Source organism: Urocampus carinirostris, chromosome 3 (genome assembly GCF_059441175.1).
Source record: "Urocampus carinirostris isolate Australia breed hairy pipefish chromosome 3, RoL_Ucar_1.0, whole genome shotgun sequence".
NCBI lineage: Eukaryota > Metazoa > Chordata > Actinopteri > Syngnathiformes > Syngnathidae > Urocampus > Urocampus carinirostris.
This window is the reverse complement of record NC_142351.1, coordinates 20,816,369-20,834,990: the sequence shown is the minus strand read 5'-3', so window position 1 is coordinate 20,834,990 and position 18,622 is coordinate 20,816,369. Positions and strand designations below refer to the sequence as shown.

The window sequence follows — 18,622 nt, the reverse complement described above, 5'->3', positions numbered from 1 at the left end:
AACAGTCCTTGAACTGCTCGATTGGTTTCACACGTGCAAACAGAACTACATTGAATACTTTAGTTTAGTGCATGCGTAGAACCCATAGTGGAGCTTAACGGCTAGTTTACCAGCAAGGATTCTCATTTTACTTTTGTTTTAACTGTTTCAATTTGCCATTTGAGGCTCTTACATAAAAATGAGCCTTAAAATGTAACCAGACTGCACACCACCAAGAGTCGCAATGACGATGGTTTAGGTAATTATCAACTGCAATAAGCGGATGCTTGAATAAAAGTGAAACGAGTACTAATTCATCTATTCCAGGTAAGCTTGCTGTCATTTTACAAGGCCGTAAATCAAATTTTCTCATCTATAATGGAAAAAAGGCACATGTGTCCACAACTATGATGCATTCTGGGAAGCACAGGACAATAAACTACCAAATCAATGCATTATTTACCAATGAACTGATAAAATTCCCTAAAACAGAAGATTTTCTCACCTTATATTAAGGGTGGTGTATACAGTTTGAGGTGTCCTAAAACAGTTGAGAGTTAAATTTGTTTTAACAATGCCCAACCGAGTTCAAAGAGCCTTTCTTTCACACTGCGCCTATCTGATTGTATCTCTTTTTTAACCAAAGCTCTTCCAGGACACTATATAAGGGGAAGTAGTGAAGGTTGGAGAGTGACCTAATGCCTATCGGCGCAGTGTTTTGTTAGTGTAGCAAGGAAATAGTAAAAGTAAGAAAAGCCTTGTTTCAAATACAGTCCAAACACAAACCCCCAAAAATCGTGTCTAAGACATGCACAAACTCATGAATAATCCGACTGAGGCTGTGATCACGACTTTAAGCCAGAAGATGGCGGCAGAGAGTAACACAATTTGAAAATGTGGACAGCACCTTTAAAGCCTATGTGTCCAATACCCCAATCGGTACAAATTGTACCTTATAGACCGGGTAAATTAAATTGGAAATGCATAATAACATGATGAAATGCTCCTAAATAGGGGAACGATTTATAAGCAGATCAGATTAATTTAGTTGTTACATAATACAGTATTCATGTTCTATGAATTGTATAAAATTAATTATTTATTGATGTTTTTTCTTAAGCCAACCTTGGCTGCAACTGTATTATCAGTTTCATTCACCTCATGCTCAGTCCAGTGTGTCAAATATATGAAATAAATATCTCACAAAATAATATTTTGAGAGTGTGCCATACAATTGTGTGTGTGTGTGTGTGTGTGTGTGTGTGCGTGTGCATATATTAGTTCATGAGTTTTCTTGGGCTGCAATGAGGCGCAGTGGAGCCTTCTGTGTGGAGTTCGCATGTTCTCCCCGTGCTTGTGTGGGTTTCTTCCAGGCAATCCGGTTTCCTCCCACATTCCAAAAACATGCATGTCAGGTTAATTGGCCGGTCCAAATTGTCTCTAGGTGTTAATGAGCGAGTCAATTGTCCGTCTCTGTGTGCCCTGCAACTGGCTGGCAACCAGTTCAGGGTGTCCCCTGCCCTCTGCCTGAAGATAGCGAGGATGGGCTCCAGCACAACCGCGACCCTACTGAGGATAAGCAGTGCAGATAATGGATGGATGGAGGGAGTCTTACTTGTGATGTAGTGGTACTCGTGATGCACTGCTGGTGCTTTCCTGGTCCGTATCTGTGTCTTCTAAACTTGAGGTCTTCTTCAGCTTGGTGACTTTTTTCTGAGAAGAGGAATTTAGTTATGAATATACTGTGATGATGGTTTTGTATAAATATCTAACATGTTTTTCTAATATGCTAAAGAGTTTCATTCAGGCACACAGGAGACTTGAAGGACTTAATCAGATGCTACCGACTTCTCAATGTATTCTCACACTTCTTCTGAAACAAACCATTAAACAAAAAATCCACCGACAAAAACCGCACAGGTCCCAATATATATCTTTATCTATACCCGTCGCGAGCAAAGAACAAAAACTATTAGAGAAAAGTGCACAAGCAAACCTTTCGTTTTGAGAAACTCCCAATGAAGGAATGGCCGGTACGCTTATTGCTACTGGTATTTGCCTCAGCACATGCTGCTGATCCATCAGGTTCTTTTGCCTGTCAGTAGAAGAAAGTGACACATTTTTACACAAGATTTACATTGATAGGGCACATTTTCCAGAAGAAACCTTCATATCAGTTATCTCTGAATGTCCAGCAGGTGGAAGTCCAGCGATGGTGAAACTGTCAGGGTCTTCTCTGTCTCGAATCTTCGACTCCTTCATGAGGTTGTCCAGCTTTTTCTTGGCCAGGTTCTCTACTTGCTTCCTGTTGGCTGACATCTGCACACAGGTGGGTATACAATTATACAGTTTCAGCATTGTATGTGGTAGCTAAGCTTATACATTTTAAAACTATACATCAAATAAAATAAAATAAACAATTTCATAATTTATCACAGAATAATTTACTGATTCTAAAGATCTATAAATGAAACCTGAATTACTTGTCGATAAAGAAGAGCCTTAATTGTAATTGAGCTTTATTACATCAGTTATCACCCAAACAAGCCGCATGATGGCAGACTTGAGCTATAAATATATATTCAAACATAATCAAGTTTAGAGCCACACTACCCTTTGAGCGCTCAAGGACTGTTTTCCAGAACCATTTTAGAGCCGAGGCCCACTTTTTTCTTCACTAAAAATCTCAAGGCACACTGTTTTTTTGTGGAATGTTCAATAATTGATTTTCAACCCGAGCCTCCTTGTTATTTAAATCCTAAATTAGCATGTGGCCTAAATTGAAAGTAAACAGTTTGTCTTATCGTTTATGGTCACTGTGGCTCATTAGGTAATGTGGGTGAGCTTTGATTTTGCTTTATTTTAGCTTGTTTTTTCTCGTTTTTCTGGATTAACAACAAGAATGATATTTAAAATGAGTGTTAAATGCTCCAGTTCCCACAGAAATGATTGAAAAAAAGGCAAGATGAATACGTACATCTCCATTCATCAACTTGCAGTCATCCTCCATCTCATCTGCACTGTCTTCATCCGACACATCACCCTCTTCAGCATTTTCGTCGATGTTTGGAGGCAACTTTTTACCCTGACCAAGAAAAAAAGTGATATTAGGAAACAAAAAGAGAAAAGAGACAGGGATTGAAAAATGCAGTACATAAACGCTAGCACACAAGTAAAAAAATAAGAATGCAAAAAGTGATATTCTTCATGAGTAAAGTTAAACTGCTAAACTAAAAATATATATGCTGCAGCCTCATCACAAACTGGAGAATTTTCTGAGTGTTCCACAGTGATGACATTACTTCTCAGTAAAAATGCTGACTGGACACTCAGGCACTCGCTCTGTTCTGATGCAGCAGTAGGCTTTCATTCCATGCCACATATTTGGCACTTCGCCTTTTTGCATTTGGTAGCAAAGCAGCCAATCATTAACTCTTGCAAGATACAGTACGACTGTCCTCCATCAGCACTGGGCTGTTATTTATGATCACCATCTTTTAACAGTCTTTGGTGGATCAATGATTTAGGATTCACTTTACTATACACTGCAGTCATTGTGTGCCGATGTAAATTAAATTAAGAGGAGAAAAACGACTCCAACCATCAGAATAAATCTTGCTGTCATTCATGGAGGTTGCAAGAACTGAACAGTGTTCCACAGGCACTATGTTTTCATCTAAATTTAAAAACATGCATGTTTAAAATAAAGAGGAGACTAAATGTGTGTGGTAATCTTTGTCGCAAATGATTGATGACTGACCAGTCTAGTAGATCTACACTGCAATGAATCCAGATTCAGCTAAAGCGGGACGGACCTAACAGTGCCAAAAGCCTTTAAAGTAAAAACAAAAAATAAAAAACGGTATAGCCAAGTACTTTATTTCCAGTAATTAACATTAAAAAAAGACTGAACTGCAGTGATTGAAAGTTCACAAATCCCTTATACGCCTGGGTCGGCGGAGCGCGAGTGAGGACGCAACTCTGAGCTCTCCGAAAATTCTTCAAGATACAAAATCAAAACAAAAACAAAAATGTCCATTTTGTCAAGTCAAGTCACATTTATTTGTACAGTCCGTGATCACAAAAAGTCTCAAAGGTTTCCTTGGATAACAATTACGAAATCTCCTGATCTAAACCCTCCATGAGGGCAGTTTGTTAAGTCAAAGAGGCTTTTTATGGGCTTCAAAATACAAATGTACTTTCCATGCAAAGAGTATACAAAATGGACAGAAACAAAGGTACCTCATACTTCATGGACACCTGATAATTACACTTATTTAGAAATATAATAATTTAATTTATTTAACCCCAATGTTTTGTACCCTACCTATTAACAACGCTTAATTATTATAGTTATTCAAGTTAATAAACTATTAGTTCATGTATTAAGATGTTGACAGGTACTGATAAGTATTATATTATTTTTTTAGGTAGATGTTACAACTAGGGTGGCACGGCGGATAGGTGGTTAGCGCACAGCCCCACAGTGCATAGGTTCAGGGTTGAGTCCAGCTACTGCAACCCCCCGTGCAGAGTTTGCATGTTCTCCACGTGCTTGTGTGGGTTTCCTCCAGGCACTCCGGTTTCCTCCCACATTCCAAAAACATGGATGTCAGGTTAATTGGCCGGTTCAAATTGTCCCTAGGTGTGAATGAACGAGTGAGTCGTCTGTCTATGTGTGCCCTGCGACTGTCTGGCAACCAGTTCAGGGTGTACCCTCCCCACTGGGATGGGCTCCAGCATCCCCGCGACTTTAGTGAGGAATAAGCGGTGCAGATAATTGATGGATAGATGGATAATGGTTGTTACAACTAGCTGGGGGTATGTTTTGTTGTCATTATATTATTATATAATTTCCTTGTATTGTCATTCTGTGTAACAATGTACACAGAACGAAATGTCGATTGCACCTGACCCGTTGTAGCGAGCCGATGCAGCCGCAGCCAACAGAGGGCGCCGCCGACCACTTTTTAAGTCTTAGGAATGACTCGGCCGGGGCGCGAACCACCGACCTCCCAGTCTCAAAGCGGGCGCCTTACCATCTAGGCTACTGAGCTGGTAAATGCATACAATAACTGTCTCTCTTAGATCATCAAATCATAGTCCCATTACTTGTAAATTACTTGTAATTTCCTTTTTTTGTTTGTTTGTTAAAGAAACAAACCAACACATTTGTCATCGACCCCACAAGCTTGACCAAGCCAACCAATCTAGAATCCCCCAACTTGAAGTGGAGGTGGAAATACCAAGTTGTAACACTCTCAGGTTAAAAGTGATTCGCAGTCCCCCAACATTCTCAACTTACTTTAACAAGGATCTTTCCTTTAAGGTTTTCGGGTGAGGGCAAGCGTCCAGGCTCTTCTGCTTTGATGTTGGAAACGTCGAGTTTGTCCCCCAGAATATCAATGAGGTACTGGGCCATCTTTTTCTGTTGTGGGACACTGCAGTGGTTTTCTATGGATAGGATGACTGGAAAACTGAAAGAAAGAGGAGAATGACACACAGGAGATTGGCGTTAGGGGCAGAGTGCTAGAAATGCCACGCATAATATAATGTAATTTGTCTGCACCTGGGTACACAAAGCCGTTGTATTGTATAAAAATGTTTTTGATTTGGATGCATATGCACTGATACCTGATCTGTGATATCAATTGAAAAGTGTCATGTCTCAACCTGGCAAGTGAATTGCAAAGATCCATATATGGAAAGATATTTTGTTGTCTCTGCTGTGACTTCCCTTCACATCAACTGCGACTAACTTATAAAGTTATGAATCTTACATAATGGGGCGGCAGTAGCTCAGGAGGTAGAGCGCTCGTCTTGGGATCAAGGGATCCCATTTCGAATCCCGTCTCGTCCGTGTTACATGTCGAAGTGTCCTGGGGTAAGACACTGAACCCCTAATACCCCCAATAAGCAGGTTAGCGCCTTACATGGCTGCAAGGCCGCTATTGGGAAATGTGGAGCACATTGTAAAGCGCTTTGGGAAGTCATTGACTTGAAAAAGCGCAATATAAATGCAGATCATTTCATTTCATAATACACAATGAATAGTCACTTTTACAGACGTTACTGTGCTTTGTATTTTATGTGGACCAAGCGACTTGTCTTGAGACTAACTCTAATAATTAAATGCTTCTGCACTGATGTACGTAATGAGTCATTGCAGGATGAAAGAACATCAAGTGTTATGTACTATAAAATACAGTATACTAGAAAAATACACTGACTGCATTAGCTAAACCCAACTCACTTTCAACCCCGCCCCTCACCTATGTCATTACCTGGCTAAATGATCCCTTTGCTACATCACACAAAAGATTCTTTGCTGTGAGCTTTTTGACAGGGCAAAACGGCAGCTTTTCATTTCCGTTTCGAACATGTCGCGCAAATGGTCGCCAGAAAATCCGATTTTCATTTGAATCCTTTCAGTTAAGTTCTTTTTGCCAATTCCAGGAGCAATGGGGTCCTCGCAATCGTGCTTTCAAAACACACAAAGGGATGAACGTCTCAGTAAATGGAGTATTTCTCTGCCTTTCACTCTAAAAATAGACCTTTCTTGCACATCCTCCAGACTGCGTGCATGTCAATGGGATTATCACCTTCTGATGCAGCTATCTTGAAAGAGAAAGGGCTGGGACATGTCCTTTATTGCACGACGATGGATGTATCTCAAAGTTGGTTCCATACCATCCATGCATCCAGATGAGATTAAGTGAGGACATTATCTCAGTTATGATCCTCAATATATTTTGTATTTTTTTCTGCCCATAATACCTGACTCTATCTCTTTATGCACACTGGATTCAAGAATTTAGTTTATCATTTGGAGGGCTTAAAGTTGCAATTGTTAGAAAGCGTGAATTTTGGAAACTGTCCTCTCTCCTAGATTCAGGAATATTAAAATCAGTCCTTACTATCCTTCTTGACAATGATTACTTTAAAAGTATTACATATGATTGATTTAAATGCTCTCATTAAAGAAACACAATAATTTAATAGATTTGTCTTCCCATGTAAAAAACGGTGGGCCCTTAAAACACAGTGATATTGATGCTTGAGTTTTTAACCTCTACTCAGAATGATACGAACACAGCTCAGCGATCCCAATTGCCCTTCAATGGCTATCCCTAGGTTTTTAGTAAAGGTTTTAAGAATGTCAGTTGGCGCATTACTTGGTCTATAAATCCCGCCCTAACTTGAAGGATATAGAGCATTTGCTGGTGTAAATTTAGCATCAGTAAAACTCCCTGAATTTAAACTTTAACAGACAGTATAATCTGTTCGTAAAGTGCTTCGAAAAACCCTGTTTAATCATCTGGATTATACTTAGCTGCTAACGATATTGCTTTGTTAAAATATGCATACACAGCAAAATGCAAAATGTCTAAAATTGAGGTAAGATAGTTGTGAAACGAGCAAAACTAACAGTGCTACAAATAAAAATATTATCCTACAGGTAGATTATTATGCTTTGTTTAAATATATGTCTTCATTTTTTCAGAAGTATGAATTCCTTTTTGAGTAAAATAAAGATCGTCGAAATTTTACCATTTTGCTCATTCAGAGTAATATTTTTCGACTAGGGAAAACATTTAAAAAATAGAATATAATTAAAATAAGTAAAATGTTCAGATTTCTAGTAACTGTGTAGTTAATGTTTTGGTTATTTGATGAGAAAAAATGAATACAAAAAATGTATTTTAAGATTTGCAGTGTATGTTATGTTCGAATGTGTCCTTGGAATTTGCACTACTTTTATTGTTATTACATAATTATTTGTGTTTATTACTTCTATCATTACGTGTACCTGGTTTTTGTTATTATTGTGGTTTTATTAGTTATTAGCAGCATTCTTCCCCTAAACAAACTGTACTTAGCCATGACTCAAACAAGACCCTAAAAAGAGGTTATGGGGGAAATATATACTGTATACTTTGTACCTGTCTATTGCATAGAAATATATGTATCAAGCTCATAATAGTACCTAAAGGGAAAGCTCAGGAGTGGATGCTTTCTCTGATTGACAGATGTTTAAAAAAACAACATTTTCTAACCTTTGTGAGTAGTCAGGTAGTCACTGTTACTGATCTTACTGTGCTTTGAATAAAACAACACCAAAAAAACAGTATTTGCAGTAATTTAAACGACTTATATATCATAAAAAAAAGTTTTACTTCACTTGGGAATTTTATTGATTTTTTTGTCAATTTACTATTTCCCTAATTTGTAGTTCCAGTTTGTAAGACAAAGACAAACACTTCAGGAGTATCAATATAGGCCGCTGTTGCTCATCCAGATACCTTAAAGTTGGTGTCTGGAATTTGGAATTTTGCTACTCTGGCGCCATCCCATCGCCTAAACTCATGATTGCAACCTCAGTCAACACTTTCCTGAAGTACTAACGATATATTCTTTTTCATATTTTTGTGTTTTTTTGTCAGAGTTAGGTCTGTATTTGGAACAGGCATTTTCCTATTTTTAAAATTTTCAGGCTACACTAACAAAAAACGCCAGGGATGAGCATGAAATCCTTCTACACGCCTCCCCCTTTCCTGCTTCCCTTTACTGCGAGTCCCGGAAAAGCGGTACCAAAGGCAAGATAAAAACAGGTGGAAACAAAATGATGAAGGCTCTTTGAACTCAATTGGGCACTGTTGACACATACTTAATAGAAAAGCACACCCAAACATCGCATCCCACCTTTCAAATAAGGAATAAAACTGGTATTTTGTATTGGGACTGCTTAGCCACACTGACTTTCTTTTGCCCAGACACTTTTGCACAAACACACTGTATACATTCAGAACAAATTATATAATTTATCACGTAAAAACATTACCTAAGAAACCAGCAAGTAATTTGGCTTCAACAATAACCATTGTTTCAATTTGGTGTAAGTCAAGAGGCTGGAAATGCAATCTATAGCTGTTGTTCATATTTACTGTGGTTGTACAGTAATCTATGATGGAAAAACAGCAAAGGATTTGCTTTATGTGTTATGACATACTCGCTCTTGACGAAGGCGTATTTGTTGATGGTTTCAATAACGTCTTTGAAGAGGATCTTGGAGGTAAGAGTGTAACCATGATGTACGATGGGTTCGCCATCCTGACCATCCCAGCAGTCCACTGTGCACAAAAGACGTGACAATTGTCTTTCATAGGATAAAACAGCCCTGTGCAAAACTACAGCACGAGTATGGAATAACTCGTACCCTCAACACAGCGGCAGCCGGCTTGCAGCACCCACGCGTACATGTCCACTCGGGACTGGGACATGAGCTGGTCTCCCATCAGGTAGGTGTTATGTGAGGAAGCGATGAAGTAGTTGCACAGCGGCTGGCACATGTCCTGGTTAACACTGTAGTGATCTGGGTTGAAAATATCGCCTGCAGGACTGCGCATGTAATTTGTAAAGCCTGAAAGAAGATAACAGTGCTGCTACCACACCAAAACTGGTACACATGTTTGTTTTCATGCAGTCTTGCAGTCAAGTCATTCAACGTTTGCTCTTACCAACATTTATCTGAATTTATTTTTAGTAATATGGGACTTTATTTGAGTTAGTTATCTTTGGTTGTTCAGGTTACTTATGTGTGAAATATTGTATTAAACGATTTATAGACTTTTAATTTTCAGACGCCCTTGATGCGGTATATACAATTTTTGAGAAAGAGATAAAAATGAAGAAAATATTAATATGCAATGGTGGAAATTAAATTTATGGCGCATTTTCCATTGTTTAATGTCATGATTACTGATGTGACTCAGCTGTGCCCGCTCATTTGGCGCCACCGGCCGCGGGATCTGATTGGCTCCCTGTCACTATTTGAACTCAGTTCAGTCAATCCCCTGTTGTCAGTCCGTCTGCGAACCTCAGTGTATACTAGGCCTTTTTCGCCCCGGACTCCCACCTGTCCCGTTTTTCCTCCCGTCTGTGTCCGGCCACGACCCGTTTTGATCCTAACCACATCTGCTCTCCCGTCCCGGCTTACGACCTGTTTCTGACCCCGACCTCGATTTTGCTCTCCTGTCCCGGCGATCGACCCGTTTTCCCGTCCTTGACACCGCCATCGCTCGCTACGGAAGATCCACTTCCGTGTTCGGATCACAAACCGAGTACGAGAGCGACTTGCTTCCCGCGCCTAGCGAACACCGGATCGTGGGCGCAACCCTTCCTCTTCCTTTTAATAAAACTGGTGAGAAACGTAACGCATTTGGGTCCTGATTCCGTTCTGATCCTGACAGTTTTTTGTTCAAAAACAGAGTCAAATACTGATTACGAAGTATCAAGGGGCTACTTGATTCGTATGAACTTTGCCACTTACACAGTATGAAAGATCTTAATGTAAAAGTGGTGTAAACATCAAAACCTCCCACCCTCAAAACACATGAGTGGTTTATTGCATTTCACACAACATTTGTCGTTTTCAGTCGCCCACATGTCAAACTTCCAAATATTTAAAACCGGAAAGTCTGGTGTTCATATTTTAGGGGATTATTAGCAATGGCAAATCTGGCAAGTGACAAATCGCAAGCTGCTCTTTTGCTCTTCTTAAGTAAACATAGCGAGGCTAAAAAAACACTTCAGATGTTGAAGTAGGCAAAATATTTGTGTTAAATAATTGCTGTTTTTGAACATTATTAGCAATGTAGATAAAATGATTTTGATTGTAACCAAAACCAAGTGATGAGAAGAGGGCAAGAGCAAGTGTCTGTCTCTTCTGGCTATTTCCAATGGGCTGTTTTGAATGAGCTTTTTATTTAACGATTGCTTTAAAACGGATAGATTAAATTAAAAATGCAAGCTCATATCCAAGAGAGTTGATGAGTAAAAAATAGAACATCCCAGTTGTAGTGGTCCTTAAAAAATAGGAAATGAAAAATGGAAATCCGATCCGATTGTATGACTCCATTGTTGGAAAAAGCATATGTGATGTGTAATGATTAAAGAACACAAATGAGCAAGCCAATGTGTTGATTTACAGTATTTCTGAGGCATATTTATACCCATGAATTGATAAGTATTTTTTTCCACTAACAAACATCTGAAAGAGATTTAAGAATGTATGCAAGAGAATCCATCCAATCTATAACAACACAAAAATGGACCTCAAAATTGTATAAAATGTTCAAAAATAAGTAGAAATATTTTCCTTACCATCAATTCCTAAAACGGCTTGCTTCTGGTTCTCTGAGCATGGCTCAAATTTGTTGATAATCTCCAGGCAATGGTCCTTGCTGACTTTGGTCATCTAAAAAGCGAAAATTACATTAAAAATGCATCTGCATGAATCTGGTGCCACAACAATGTCTTATTAAAAGGACGGTTATTAGATATTGGTCAGGGAGGACAAGTTTTATGCATGTCAGTTTCTCTGCCAGTTATCCAAATGGCTGTCTGGTTGTCAGTGCTGTGGAATGTGAAATGGCAATGCCCATCGATTGTTTAAAAAGGGGTCAGACAATTTAAGGTCAGCCAAAAGCCATTTCTCGATTTGTGTTTTTGCTCGTTCTTACATGGTTTCACGTGATCTCTTGAAACAGTCACACACAGCTCATGTCTTGTTTGTGATTGAAAGCACACAGAAACATAGTTGTTGCTGTCTGCTAGTTAAAAGCCGGAATTAGAGATCAACCAATTTGATTTTAGCATGCCTGATACTGATACCTACAGTTATATTAGTGGTCGAGGAGGCTGAAAACCTTGCAGTTGCAGTAAATTAGAAAATGCTGCAACAAATTTTCAAAAAAAAACAAAACCAAACACATAACATCATTTGAATTCCAGAAACAATTGTGTTTTTATTAACTGAAAAGCAAAATTGAATTGTATTTTGATAAGCTTTTTGGGGGGCGGCAGTAGCTCAGGAGGTAGAGCGATTGTCTTAGGATTAAGGGATCCCAATTCGAATCCCGGCTTGTCTGTGTTACTTGTCGAAGTGTCCTTGGGTAAGACACTGAACCCCCAATTACCCCCAATAAGCAGGTTAGCGCCTTACATGGCTGCACAGATCACGGCCGCTATTGGGAAATGTGAAGCACAATGTAAAGCGCTTTGGGAAGTCATTGACCTGAAAAGCGCTGTATAAATGCAGATCATTTCAAATGCAGATCATTTCTTTAAACATAGGGAATACTCTAAACGGACATTGTGTATGTAAGTTAGCACCTCCTTAAGAAAACAAAAAAAAAAATCAATACTGATTTGAAAAATACACAGAAACACATGGGGTATAATATGAATATGCATTTTTCTAAATACTTGTTTTTTTTTTTTTTTACATTTTCAAGAGAAGAAAAACTGCGGTTTCGTCCCTGAGTTTTGGTTTGGTCACTGAGATTTCACTATTTGCATTCTTCCTCGGGCTTCTTAGCACTCGTTTTGGGTTGCACTACACAAGACAGCAACATTTCACAGTTTAAGCATCCCTTAACCACCAGAGTTGTGGGGGGCACCACTTCCTGTGCATGTACAGCCTTGGTGGTGCCCATCCCTATCCAGGCCGAGTTTTCCCTACATATAGAAAGTAAATACTGTATTACACAGCGTCACTTTGCAAAAACAAGTAAGGATAGTTAAAGATATGGTGTTTATCAAGCAAGGCGAATGTTTCGACAGCATTTTTTTAAACAAGTAGTGTGTGTAAGAACTTCAGCACAACACTGGCGTAGAGCTGCAGGGACAGCAAGACTACTGTTGTGGAATTCACGGTCTTAAAGGCGTTCTATTTTTTCACCATCTCCTTGAAATGATTCCAAGTAAAACTTCACTGGGACCTGTTTTTATCTCCCCCTCGATAACAACGATCAAAATGAATAAAAGGTAAAATAAACATCTATTTATGCAGAATGCAGCCAATGCGTGCCGTGAGAGTGTAATATTGGCAGATACAGATATTTGGCGTTATGGGGGGTTAAGTACACATAAATTACAATCAGCATCCTTTGGAAGAGGATTCCTGCAAATACTTCACTTGCTGAGCTCAAGAAAGAGACCTACTCCTCATTTTCACATGTTTTGCCAGTGGGGTGGGAAATCAGTCCCACGGCACCATACATATGTAGGGTATATAAGGGAACACAGAGACACAATCAGGTTATGTTGAACCTGTAGTGCACACTGAAGGCATCAACAATATTCTCTGCGGGCATAAACAATGTAAAAAAATCCTGAAAAAAACACCTGCCAACCAGTACTACCTCTAAGCTGCGCGCGTGCGCAATTGCGCACTGCTCGCACATTCTCAGCGCACAAGAACATCTAGCCAGCGCACAAAAATGAGGGCTCAAAATTACTAATTAAGAAGCGACTTAAGTCAAAGTTACAGTGCATGGAGGTAAAAATACACAGGTTCCCCTGACGTTGTGTCCTAAATGCGGTATTTTGAAGTCAAGTAGAAGTAGAACGAAGTTGAGTAAAGTTAGTAGAGTTTGTCGAGAACCGGCTTCTTCGGCTCGGCTCACTAAAAGGAACCGGCTCTTTCGGGTCGTAAACGACTCTTTAGGTTGTTTTTACTTCTTTAATCCCAACATGACCAAATATTATGTAAAATTATGCACAAACTGACTTAAAGGAAGGGGGATAGAACAAAAAAGAAAAAAATACCAAAATGAAAAAGTAGTAAAAAGCTGAGAAAAAAAGAAACAAAAGGAAGAGAAAAAAAGAAGGACAAATTTAGAAAAAAGCCAGAAAAAAAGAAAACAAAGAAATATAGGAAAAAAGTAAATAGAGAATAAAAAGAAAGAAGTAACAGCTCGGAAAAAATAAACACAATGAGATTTTTTTTAAGGAATTTTAAAAAAAGTAGAAAAAAAAACACAGAAAAAAGAAGAAAAAGTTTATGTTGCATTTAAATAATTATTAATAATAATATCAAGTGAATCTTGTTGCCAACATTGTACTTCCACTAAAAAATGTGATTGAGTACAGTTCTGTATCTTACAACCGACTAAATAAGCCCCCAAAAATGTTAGTATTATGCGACAAAATATATCAGGAAATAAAAAGAAATGGATATCTTGTGAAGAATTGTAAGAACAAACGACGTTTGAAGGCCGTACAACCTTTGCAATAGTACATGAGTCAATTCATTCTAAAGAGAAAAATAATTTTGCATCGCCGGAAACTCAGCAAAATGTTAAGTTTTGGACATGTTTGATAATTAATTATCTTGCCACACTTGGGATTATGGTTGCTCACTGTTGTTTCAAGCGTTGCTCACCGACTTTGTGTGAACGCTCAGACCTGTGGAACATTAGAGGGAACATTGCTGCCAACCATGATTACTATTATAGTTCTATTTTTTATATTACTATCAAACCCCCTTTAAATCAAGTTACTTTGCAAAGTGTTTCATTTATTCATAAACACCAACGCCCATCTCCTAATGACATGCTGAGAACAAGGAAATGCTAAAAGTAGAAGACCTGACATCTTGCTAACAGAGCGCTTTGCCTTGAAAAAAGCCCGGACTCTCTGCTAATTAAAGGAAGATGTGTATTCTAGCGAACAACTTGTTATTTCATTTTTTTATTTTTGTTGCAGTAGTATCATTACAGAAGAGAGAAGCTGTACAAATTCACCCCGATTGTGGCAAATGTCTTTACTGTATGTGGGACCACTTGCTGTCTATATTTTTCCTCACCTAGCACTTCTCTAAGACTGAAAAAGTGGGGCTGCTATTCGCTCAAGTAGTGTGAAAAGCAAACAAGTGTGTAATAGCCAAGCATTTAAAAAATCAGCTTTTATCAACTCTCAGTTGTGGTAAGAGCAGTTTTGTTTTCGTTAACATTTGTGCATGATGTTACTGCTGAAACAGCGGTTATATCTACTTTCTAAACTATTTCTACCAAAAAAAGGGATATAAAAGGGGCGAAATAGAACGTTTCAAATGTAAATTAAAGATCCACCAAAACATGCTCCTTTTGTTTTGCTTTTAAATTAAAAATGTCTCAATAATGCACTCTGAGTTCTGCTTCTCTGTCTTCCTCACAGCTGTCTTCACTTGTCTTGATTGTCCTGCATTTTTTCCTCCGATCATAACTTGTCCTCTTCCATTTATTAGTACTCTTACTCCTTGGTTCCTTGCTAGTTCTTTGCCTTTTTTGTCACATTCCAAGCACCCTTGTCAGGGCGCATATGTGTACCCAGTGTGGCAAACCCCTGCCTGATTAAATACCGCCCGATGATCTTTTGGACCGTCAACTTCACGGTTCAGACTCACTAGATTTGGAGCATTTTACCTGTCTGTTTAATGACCCATGTTTGTCTTTGGTGTTCAGGACAATTTTGCTTTGCTGCCTGACTTCCCCTATGACGGACACTGTCATAATAAAAGACAACCGTTTAAAAGCACTAATCTGTGCTTCTGCGTTGTGCTTCCGCAACATGCCAAGATCAATACTAAAACAATCAATCAGGAGCAAATTTCACTCTCTTAAAACGCATAAATATGTTTGCAAAAGCATTGTCCCTTAGTGCCAAAATGTAAGGAAACATTTGGGTTGGTTTATTTTTAAAAATATCTATGTAAAAATAATAATGGGTTTGGCGCTGCTCATCGGTAAGTATCAAGATTCTGGTAATGGTTTAAGTATAAAATCACCATTAGATTGCAGGAGTGGCTTAGATCAGATCTTTCTCCATACATCGAGGAAGCCCACTCCATATAATAAATTCATATATCCAAGGAATAAGTGTTTGTAGATGGCCGTACATGGCAAGTTGGTTTAGTGAAGCAGTGAGGTGAGAGTCACGAGACCTGGTTTCTCTGCTCCAATACAGTTGATTCCAATTACCAGGATCATTAACAAGCTCCTGCCAGCTTGCTAATGAGCAAATAATTTGTATCGCCCGAGTTGGAGAGGAAAAACCTCCAATATCATTCAGGACATGCGACCCTCGCAGTACACTCGTTTGATTTAGATATTCGAAGTTTCACAATAAAAGCACTGAAGTGAACGTTCTGCTTGAAGTGCATTTTTTTCTACAAAAGCTGTTTTTCCCTCATGTTTTCTTGAAAAACAAGTATTTAAAAAAAACTAAAAATGTTCAACTGTTTACCAAACAAGCTAGAAATATACATTTTTTTTTTTAGGAATAAAAGATGAGGGTTCTTTTGATATGTTCTAAATTTACGTGGGCTTTCAAAAATGAGTAGGAATGGCAAAAATTGGCTGACATCGACTCTTCAAATTTGAGAAAGATATCTAGCATTGGATGAGTTAAGCAGTGGTTACCTGGGTGTGATTTACGCCATAATCATGGCGAACATTCCAAAGTTGTGTACTTTATTGAAGTAGGACCTTTGAAATGCTTAGGTCTAAAGTCAGGTTACAAGCAGTGTTCCCTCTAAGCTGCGCGCGTGCGCAATTGCGCACTGCTCGCACATTCTCAGAAAATCTAGCCAGTGCACAAAAATGAGGGCTAAAAATTACTAATTAAGAAGCGACTTAAGTCAAAGTTACAGTGCATGAAAGTAAAAATACACGGGTTCCCCTGACGTTGTGTCCTAAAGGTGGTATTTTGAAGTCAAGTCGAATTAGAACGAAGTTGAATAAAGTTAGTAGAGTTTGTCGAGAACCGGCTTCTTCGGCTCGACTCACTAAAAGGAACCGGCTCTTTCGGGTCCTAAACGGCTCTTCAGGTTGTTTTTGCTTCTTTAATCCCAACATGACCAAATATTATGTAAAATTATGCACAAAATGACTTAAAGGAAGGGGGGAATAAAACAAAAAAGAAAAAAATACCAAAATGAAAAAGTAGTGAAAAGCTGAGAAAAAAAGAAACAAAAGGAAGAGAAAAAAAGAAGGAAACATTTATAAAAAAAAAAGAAATGTAGGAAAAAAGTAAATAGAGAACAAAAAGAAAAAAGTAACAGCTCGGAAAAAATAAACACAATGATATATTTTTTAAATTAATTAAAAAAAAGTAGAAAAAAACACAGAAAAAGAAGAAAAAGTTTGAGATGCATTCAAATAATTTCCAATTATATCAAGTGAATCTTGTTGCCAACATTGTACTTCCACTAAAAAATGTGATTAAGTACAGTTCTGTATCTTACAACCGACTAAATAAGCCCCCAAAAATGTTAATATTATGCGACAAAATATATCAGGAAATAAAAAGAAATGGATATCTTGTGAAAGAATTGTAAGAACAAACGACGTTTGTAGGCCGTACAACCTTTGCAATAGTACATGAGTCAATTCATTCAAAAGAGAAAAATAAATTTGCATTGCCGGAAACTCAGCAAAATGTTAAGTTTTGGACATGTTTGATAATGAATTATTTTGCCACACTTGGGATTATGGTTGCTAACTGTGCTTTCAAGCGTTGCTCACCGACTTTGTGTGAAGGCTCAGACCCGTGGAAAATTACAGGGAACATTGGTTACAAGTTAACATCATATATTAATGTAAAATTTGAAGCCAGTGGTCATAGAAACTACCAAGTCTGAATTCAGCCTTACTTACCTTGAATAGACTGAAATAGTACTTGTGTATTTTTGTAATACAACAGTGTGAGTACCTTCTGCTCTATTTCCAAAAAACGCGTCAAGTCGTCTGCATCAAGGTGGTCTTTGTGGTTACTGTATGTGAGCATAAGGAGATACAGGTCTCGGCGAGTTGACATCATCTTGTAGAAGGAGCAAAACTCTTCAAATCCCAGAGTTCCTTGGTTGTCATCAGTGTCAGCTTCCTATACAACAGAAAAGGGCCGATTTGATTGGTCATGTTGTGAAAGTGCAAACCACTGCCACCATGAATTATTTTTAAGATCCAGTGCTGGAAGAAATGGTAGCAAATGTCGGGTTAGAAAATTATGTGCATGGCATACAAAGCATCAATCTTACCATGCTCTTTCTGATTCATTATGTATGAAGCGGGCACTTAACTTGTTAGCAGGGTTTTGCTCAGCGTTTTAGCTCAACAGCTAATATGGATTATTTCATTAGTAAAAATGCTGTAGCTGCCTCTTCTATTGGAGCTTTTCTTTCTCTGCTACATCTGCAAGACTGTGATAAATCATTTAGCAAAGCATCAGCGGTAAAGCTTGTATTTTTGGTGGGTGGACTCTAGAATACAGAAATGCCACTGGCCAAGGATTCAGCCCACTTTTTTTGTGGGTGTTTGTGTTTTTTTATTTGGGAACAACACTGAAAACAACATAAAAATAATTAAAGAGGCAGTGTGTATTATGTTGGGCCTCCTATTTGTGGAAAAAAACTGATTTAAATAATGGGAAAATGACAAACTATCATATAAATGTGATTTTGAAATACTCGCAGGTTAGAAAATTTGCATTTATTATTACATAACATTTTCAAGGCGGACTCCTTCTAATAACATATCCGTTGTGCAGAACTTTGTTGCATGTAAAAGCACTTCTATTTTTATCTGTATTGTATTTCTTTTTTTTAAATTTTTGGATGACATGTGCATGCTTGTAGTTTATTCGTTATGTACATTATTTTGGATATTACTATGAACGATTTTGCTAATCTTTTCATAATTAATGTTGATGAAATATATCACTGGATACAATCTTGATTTTCATGTGTAGTATTAAATAAAAACAGGGTTCCAGCAGGGCGAATAAGTATTTAGCCAACCACTAATTGTGCAAGTTCTCTCAC

The 18,622-nt window shown here is 38.1% G+C and overlaps 1 protein-coding gene across 1 annotated transcript in view; it reads right to left on the bottom strand.

Annotated features, from left to right (window-relative positions):
* plch2a (phospholipase C, eta 2a) overlaps positions 1-18,622 on the bottom strand; it is a 46,447-nt gene that overhangs the window by 12,780 nt on the left and 15,045 nt on the right. The window contains exons 5-13 of the mRNA XM_088330994.1: positions 17,515-17,685; positions 11,143-11,236; positions 9,197-9,400; positions 8,990-9,110; positions 5,285-5,456; positions 2,957-3,064; positions 2,146-2,298; positions 1,976-2,074; positions 1,595-1,692 (exon numbers count right to left, since the gene is read on the bottom strand). Of these exons, the coding sequence (XP_088187120.1) occupies positions 1,595-1,692; positions 1,976-2,074; positions 2,146-2,298; positions 2,957-3,064; positions 5,285-5,456; positions 8,990-9,110; positions 9,197-9,400; positions 11,143-11,236; positions 17,515-17,685 (1,220 nt within the window). The remainder of the gene's footprint in view (positions 1-1,594; positions 1,693-1,975; positions 2,075-2,145; positions 2,299-2,956; positions 3,065-5,284; positions 5,457-8,989; positions 9,111-9,196; positions 9,401-11,142; positions 11,237-17,514; positions 17,686-18,622) is intronic.